This window comes from Pseudorasbora parva, chromosome 14, assembly GCF_024679245.1.
Source record: "Pseudorasbora parva isolate DD20220531a chromosome 14, ASM2467924v1, whole genome shotgun sequence".
Classification (NCBI taxonomy): Eukaryota; Metazoa; Chordata; class Actinopteri; order Cypriniformes; family Gobionidae; genus Pseudorasbora; species Pseudorasbora parva.
This window is the reverse complement of record NC_090185.1, coordinates 31499999-31507959: the sequence shown is the minus strand read 5'-3', so window position 1 is coordinate 31507959 and position 7961 is coordinate 31499999. Positions and strand designations below refer to the sequence as shown.

The following is a 7961-nucleotide window of genomic DNA, read 5'->3' as shown; positions in this document are numbered from 1 at the left end:
TGGAGCAGAAACAAAAGCAGAGTGGATCGTGTTGTTTTTAATTCTGCTTAACCCTCTCAGGCTCAAATTAAGTTTTAGTAACAGGAAAAATCTGATATTTGGGGAAAATCATCATATGGGGTATTACAATAGAATCCTGACTTTTTTTTTAGAGAGACCTTCGCATGCAAGGCGTTCTGGGATGTTGCAGATTTGCAACATTGGCCCAGTGTGGTAATAAGACACTGACGACTGAATATGATATGAACAATAACTTTTTATATGCAACTTTTCAAACAATGTAACAAAGTGCTTTTCAGTGGGAGAACAATGTAACAAAGTGCTTTTCAGTGGGAGAACAATGTAACAAAGTGCTTTTCAGTGGGAGAACAATGTAACAAAGTGCTTTTCAGTGGGAGAACAATGTAACAATATGGGATCCAAATCCAATATCTCAAATCCTCATTGAGTAGGTTATGTTTCCAAGTCACTTTGTCATGTGGTACTCCAAGAAACAGTTTTTGTCTTTTGTAAAGCACAGAAGTACTTTGCACTTCAGGCAGGCCGTTTGCGTGTAGCCAGTCTTGCACAGTCTGCATCGTCCACGTTTCTCAGCATGGATGGGGAAATGATCGCATCGGTCTAATCTGACATCAACTGATGGTGCAGAGATCCTCTGAAGTGGAGGTTGAGGTGGGGCAGCCTGATGGGACGTTGGATCATCTTCCAATGACGGTCGTCCTCTTTTCCTACTGTTCAAGTCAGCCTGTTTGCCAACCTTGATGAGGGCATCTGCAACTTGAACACGGAAGTCAAGAAGTGGCATATACTTCTTCTCCTGCTTCTGGGTGAGATGACGGCGATAGAGGAGCCAACCATTGACCAGTGATAGGTCAATCAAGTAGTACAAGATGCGCAGATACCAACGACGTGGGCGGATGTCAATGCGATAGAGAGCTGCAAACATGTCTGCTAAGTCTACTCCTCCCATGTTGTGGTTGTACACCTTGACAATGTGGGGTCTGTCCACTTCCACATATTCCTTCTTCTCTTTCGACCACCTTCTGCATCTCTCAACAGGTTCAGGGCCAATGAAGGATGATGCCAGCAACACTGCCTTGTTATCATACCACTTCACGATGGACATCCCACTTGTCTTTTCGTATTTCACTTCATACGCACCACGCCCGGCCTTTGAGAGTTCCTTGTCACTCTTGAGGGTACATCCACGGAGACGGTTACGATTGATGGTAGCAACTGTTAGAATTCCCATTTTCTTCAGTTCCACAATGAGTTCAGGGGAAGTGAACCAGTTGTCGAAGAAGCACTTGTAGTTTAGTCCTTTTGGAACTTCTGATACGAGACGAAGCACAACTTCACCGGCAACACCAAGTCCACGCTCATTGGTTACGGTCCCTTTTCCAGTGTACACTTCAAAGTCATAGACTAGTCCAGTGACACCTGCACGAGTAAAGACCTTGATTCCCCATTTATGCGGCTTGTTCTTGATATACTGTTTCATTCCAATCTTTCCTTTGAAGGGGATCATCTGCTCATCAATGGAGTGGTTTTCTTCTGGTTCAACCTTCAAACAGTTGGAACGGACTTTCTCAAGAACTGGACGCACCTTGAATAATGGATCGTATCCAGGCTCACCCTTTTGCTTCACATTGGTATTGTCGTTCATGTGAATGTATGTACGTAGATTATCAAATCGCTTACGTCCCATGACTGTCGCAATTGGGTCGTAGCGGGTTGCCGTCTGCCAGTACATGCGGTACGATGGCATACGTACTACGGTCATCAAGATGTGTAAACCAATGAACTGCTCTATTTCAGAAGGGGTTGTTTTCAGTTCTGGGCCATTCTTCATAACTGCATACAAGTTAGATTGGTGAGAAATATGTTCAAACACAGATTTGTCCATGAACTGATCAAAATACCACTTTGGACTTGGTATTTCGTCTGGGGGAGGTGAGAATGCAGGTCCTCTGAATGAAGAGTCTATGTCAGCTGCTGGAGGTTTCCTCTGCCTCCAAGAAAACTCTTTGTTGACTGGAGCTGGGCCTGGCTGAGGTTCATTGTCATCTGGGACCTCAGTGTCACTGTCTGCATGTATGTTATGAATTTCAACATCAAGGTGGTTGAGGTTAGCTTTTGGTATTTCTGCCTGTGGCTTATCATCATCAAAGCTGGAGTCAGACTCGTATGCTTCAGGAGATTCCTCAAAATCTGGATCAGCAATTTTATCGTCTGGAATGGATTCTGTGTCAGATAAAGCACCATCAGGAAGGCAAATGTACTCAATGACTTCCCCGACTGAGTAACACTTTCGTTTGCCTGCCATTACACACTGCAAATCCTGCATAGAGAGTATTCTGTTAGGTAGTTTGCCAAAAAATGCTTTGACATAATGATCTGTACTAATAAAAGTGCCATGGAATTTAGGCTACATCAGTTTTCCTCACTAAACAGTCAAATGAACATGGTATTGTGCCATTGCTTTTGATCAAATCTGCCTCTGATTGTTTGTAACTTCACTCCAAATTATAAAATTTTCCATATGATATACCCTCAATGACAACTCAAAGTAATAAGTAAACACTGGTGATAGGAAAATAACCCTAGTATAAACTGTTGCTCAAAATTTTTGCAAACTAGTAGATAAAGCATGTGGTATCCAGTGGTACCTATCTGGCCACACGTTGCAAATCGGCTACGTGTAAATAGAGCTGCACCAGGGGAAAAATACAGAAGAGATCAAATCTACTAATTGGCATTTGCTGTGTCTATATACACTTATGATTCTTCTTATGCAGCTTTAGTTTCAAATAAATGGAGGTTGATAGTGATACTTACACAAAATTGATGCCAAGAAAATCAGTTTCAGGGAACCCATGGAAACAGACGTGTTGGAAGTGAGACTACACTGCCATCTGGTGAGCAAGTGGGAAACTGTTTGTTGCTAATGGACAACCAAGTCCTGCAGTGGTACTTCTGAGTAAAAAAAATTCATAAAATATGTATCTGGAGTAATAAGGTAGTTAGTTTATAACTGTTGCAAATCAGCAACGCCTGCCTTGAGTCTACGATTCATTTGAATGAAGGAATAATATGCTGTGAAGAAAACGCCTGACAAATGCTGAACAGTTAGGCAATCTCAAGACTAGATTATTGTAATGCTCTACTGAGTGGTTGCTCTGCATGGTTAAACTCAAAACTAGCATTAATAAGAGTATTTGTCTGCATCACATGTTTTGATCTGGACATCGGTGACATATTACAGTGTCATTTGCCCATGCTTGCTCACGGACATGTAAAAATAGTCTCATTTTGAAGCAAACAACCTAAGATACAAGCTGATATAGGGTTTGAGGCTAGTAGCTTTACTCTGGGTTCGGGCAAAATTTCCGAGCCCGGAGCCCTCCCCGGACAGCACGCCAAATACGCATAATCTTTACTCTATTTAATTGATGTAAGTGTGAACTAGTGAAATGTACTAACACAGTCTAGAAATGTATTCGTGAAGCATGCATACTCTGCCAGTTTAAATCTAAATAAAAAATGCATAGCTTACTATATCATGCGTAAGAAAACATAGTGCAAAATAAAACCAATTGAATTTTTATTTTTACTTACAGTTGATTGACTGCTAATTATTAATAATTAGGGCTGGGTATTGATTCAGATGTTCCAATTCGATTAGATTTAAATTCTCAATTTGATTGTTGATTCAACTCAATGAATATAGATATAATACAAATCCCGCTCGGGGGGGGGGAATAAACCCTCACATAAACCCATAATAATAATACATTTAATATGTACCTGTGCCTGTATAAAAGCTTAACAAGTAGGAAATATACATATATTTTTATCATTTGGACTGCATAAGTTATGAATTATATATAGATGAATCCTTATTAAAAGTACTGAAGTTTTTTAGTCAAGAGCAGAGCATATTTTGTAAGCAATTACTTTTGTTCTTTACATTGTCATTATAAGTGGTTACTGTCACTTTAAAAGATCTTCCGCTGTCGCACATGATGCGGACGTGAGATGTTGAAGTTGCAGTTACAAAACGTACAAAACGCGTGACTGTCCCCCACCCTGCTCCTCTTCAGAAAATTAAATTCGCTGTCCCATTGATCACAGTGTTTACACGAGGTTTTTTTTTTTTTTTTGGCAGGGGTGCCTTCCGTATCTATCGTTACGTCCATCATCCATCTCGTTTTTTTTCCCCCGCTCTGTCACTCGTCATCTGACCTCACACACTAACCTCGCGACAACGGCCACCTACAGTACTGTAGGCTACTGTAGATGGCAGGTATCGCGAGGCTAGTTACAGAGCTCGGATTGGAAATGTTGTTGTTTTTTTCCTCCGGTATTATTCTTTTTTAATAACGCACGTTAAAATATGGGAGATTTACAGGAAAATATTAATACGGGAGGACGGCGGGAAAGAAGGGTAAAATACGGGACTTTCCCGACCAAAACGGGATACTTGACAGGTACGTCTATCATGATCTGGCTGGCTAGGTTACATGCATCATTCATGAGAGATGCAGTACAACAAGCATGTTTGCAGCAAGGTTATTATAGTTTTGCATTTTTAAATTAGTTTTTATTTTATTATCGTTTTCAATTTTGCTACAAATATCAGTTTTGTTTTAGTTTGTTTTATAAATGGTTTTGCTAGTTTTATGTGCATATTTGCTAGTTTTATGTGAGTTCTCCACCTCGAGGGAAGAGGCCGCAGCCCGGGCTTCCATGTGGGGACGGAGAACATCCGAACTGTCAGCAGGGACTGAGAAAGTGCCTCAGCAGCCCCAAGACCCGCTGACAAGTTCATTTGCGAGCCCGCTGATCTGCCGCCGCGCTGCCTCAACAGACGCGGGACAGAACTAAGAGGCTCACAAGCCTGCCACATAATACTCTTTGGACAAACAACACCAAATAGACAAACGATCAACACAGACCGCTGAAGAGCAGAAGCTGTGTATGCTTGTGCCGGCGTCCCTTTATTCCTCCGGGTATGCCGTCACTCGTTACGTCATGACGCAACATCAATCAAGATTGGGCTTTTTCAAATGAACTTCAGTAGCGTCACGCCGAGGGCGTTCCCCGATGTGTCATCTACGATGACGCAGAGCGAGTTCCCTCGATAAAGGGAACTGCAATGTATTGAGGTCCTAGGTCATTGAGAGATTTATAAACAAGTAGTAGTACTTTAAAATTTATCCTTAATGTAACTGGAAGCCTGGACTGGTGTGATATGGTCATATTTTCTGGTTCTGCTCAGAATCCTGGCAGCAGCGTTCTGTATGAGCTACAGCTGTCTAATGGGAAGGCCGGTGAGAAGGCCATTACAATAGTCCCTACTGGTGATGAAAGCGTGAAAGAGCTTCTCTAAGTCTTGCCTGGAAACAAAGCATCTGATTCTTGCAATGTTTTTCAGATGATAGTATGCTGATTTAGTTATTGTTTTGACATGACTACTGAAACTCAGGTCTGACTCCAAAATCACACCAAGATTCCTGACTTGATTTTTTGTAATTAGACCTTTAGCCTCAAGATATGCGAATTCTCACCTTGAGAATTTCATCTTTGTTTCCAAATGTAGGGATTTCAGTTTTGTTTTGTTTAACTGAAGATAGTTTTGGCACATCCAGTTGTTAACTTCATCATTGTCCAGCAAAAGCCTGTGACCTGATTACAGGTGCAACTGTGAGTACAAGAGGACACCTGTAATACACATCATATCATTCTTTGTCTAAAGGAGACAATGACAATGGAAATGGCAATGATGCAGTGTCTCATTCCCCTACTCAGGGAATCATAGTTACATGTGTAACCTGAGATGTTTTATAGGCTAAGCAAGTATATTTTTTTTATTTGCATTATTATATATTTTGTAAAGTATTGTAAACTGCTTTTCAACATTTGGAGAGTGTAAAGGGCTAGGTCAGGTCTATTTTACAAGTTGGTGAACTACCTTTTTATGGAATGTTTGTCTTGCTAATTTCTGCACTACAATTGGCCATTTTTGTAAGCAAAAATGTTAAGGTCACCTACAAATAAGCTAATAAAAACTTCAAATCAAGATTCCATGTTTGCAAATATTTATTTGGTATTTATTAAGTGTGATAATCTAGAGTGAGCTGGACATTATGACAATATAAACCCTTTTTTAGGTTTCAAGCTGCCCTTTGTAATGTTTTGGGCTCTTATTCTGGTCTTGTGGCTTATTCTTTGATAATTGTGGCGGACTGTATATTACCTTATGTAATACATTGTTTAAACTATTTCCCAATATCTTTCACATGTTGTTGTCACACTATACAGAGAGACAGGAGAATCTAATTACAAAGAATAACGGTTTATTCAGCACACAAGTCTGTAACAATACTCATGAAAAGTCCTAGCCTAGAAATCTAGACGCACCCTAGCGGCAGCAAATTTAATCTTCCCAGAAGTGTCGTCTAGGAACTCTCAATACCCTTCTGAGCTTTATTCCCCTAACTCAGGATGAGCCAATCACATTGTGTATAGAGTCGGCGGGCGGGGCCATAATGACGACGGCCGAGTTGCGTTTGCGTGCTTCTAATAAACACAGAAACTGGCGAATGGCGGCGGTCTTTCGAATCAGCTTTGACCGCGACTCTGGAAGACTTGGAGTTAAGCTTTTCTCTGAGAAAAGAACAAATAACGGCACTGAAGTCATTCTTAAAAAAGGAAGATATGTTCGGAGTTAAGCCGACCGGATACGGTGAATGTTTAATCTTTCAACAAGCTTAACCATTTATCCCACCCCTCGGATTGAGCCCTGTCTATGGTGAGTTTCCAGACCAAACATCTTGATGTGGGTCTTGCTTGTCAGGCTAGAAAAGTCCTAGGACCACAGAAAGTCACTCATGAGTGAGGCAGGAATCAAGAGGCAGGAAGGTTTTTTAGATGAAAGCCACATTTTTTGACCCAAGACGTAGACCGGAGGTTTAGACTGGTGGCGATCGGCTTGGGCCTTAGTGCGAATGCCCACCCGAAGCAGAGTCTCCTGGGCTATGCTCCAGGGGTCACGACACTCTCTGGACGAAGGCGTGGGCGAAGGGAACCGCAACGTCAGATTCTAGACTGGGAAAAATTGGTGGCTGGTAGCCTAGGCTACACTCAAACAGAGAAAGGCCCGTACCCGACACTGGTAAAGAATTATGAGCGTACTCAATCTATGAGATTCGATGACTCCAGGAGGAAGGAACCCTCTCTCCCATTACTGCCTATTACTGTGGGGGTGAAACCCTGAAGACAAACTAACCGTTCCAAAATTTAGACACAAATTGGGGCCCCCTGTTGGAGAACACGTCCATCGGAAGGCCATGTAAACAATAGACGTGATCAACGACAGCTACCGCTGTCTCCTTTGCACAGGGTAATTTAGGCAAGGGAATAAAATTAACCATTTTCAAGAACCGGTCCATGACAGTCACAACAACTGTCTTAACAAGGCTGTTTTAACCTTTGACATGTGTTTAAACTACACCTGGGGTAACTCACTTCACCTTCAGGGGCTCTGGGGCAGCTCAGTCTTCTCCAGTGGGTTTGTTGGGCTTTGCACCGCAGCAGACTCGCTGTGTTTGTGTGTGTGTGTGTGTGTGTGTGTGTGTGTGTGTGTGTGTGTGTGTGTGTGTGTGTGTGTGTGTGTGTGTGTGCGCGTGTGTGTGAGCCAGACTGAGCGAACGCCGCTCTGCACGTTTGAATCAGGGACGTAGCTAAGTATTTGAGGGGTGGGGGGAGGGTATTTTATATGTTTTAATTTTAATACATTTAAAATTAAATGGTTTACTTTTGGTAAATGTAAATTAGCACAGAATCAACTGCTGCTGCCCTCATTAAGGATCAGCCAAATTTCCACAAGCATCTTGAAAACTGGAAGTTTTGGAAAGTGCTGCAGCAAGTTTTTGTGCCATCAAATGGTTTACAGGAAA

The 7961-nt window shown here is 41.9% G+C and overlaps 1 protein-coding gene across 1 annotated transcript; it reads right to left on the bottom strand.

Moving 5' to 3' along the window:
- Positions 1-79: 79 nt before the first annotated feature.
- Positions 80-2945, bottom strand: LOC137039595 (piggyBac transposable element-derived protein 2-like). Its single transcript, XM_067414898.1, has 2 exons — positions 2839-2945; positions 80-2341 (listed from the first exon to the last, which is right to left on the bottom strand). The coding sequence occupies exon 2, from the start codon at positions 2324-2326 to the stop codon at positions 467-469; it is 1860 nt and encodes a 619-aa protein (XP_067270999.1). The 5' UTR covers positions 2327-2341; positions 2839-2945; the 3' UTR covers positions 80-466.
- Between the last annotated feature and the right edge of the window lie 5016 nt (positions 2946-7961).

What these genes read in the sequence shown, in the direction of transcription:
- LOC137039595 (XM_067414898.1), bottom strand. Translation starts at nt 2,326, where the DNA reads ATGGCAGGCAAACGAAAGTGTTACTCAGTCGGGGAAGTCATTGAGTAC.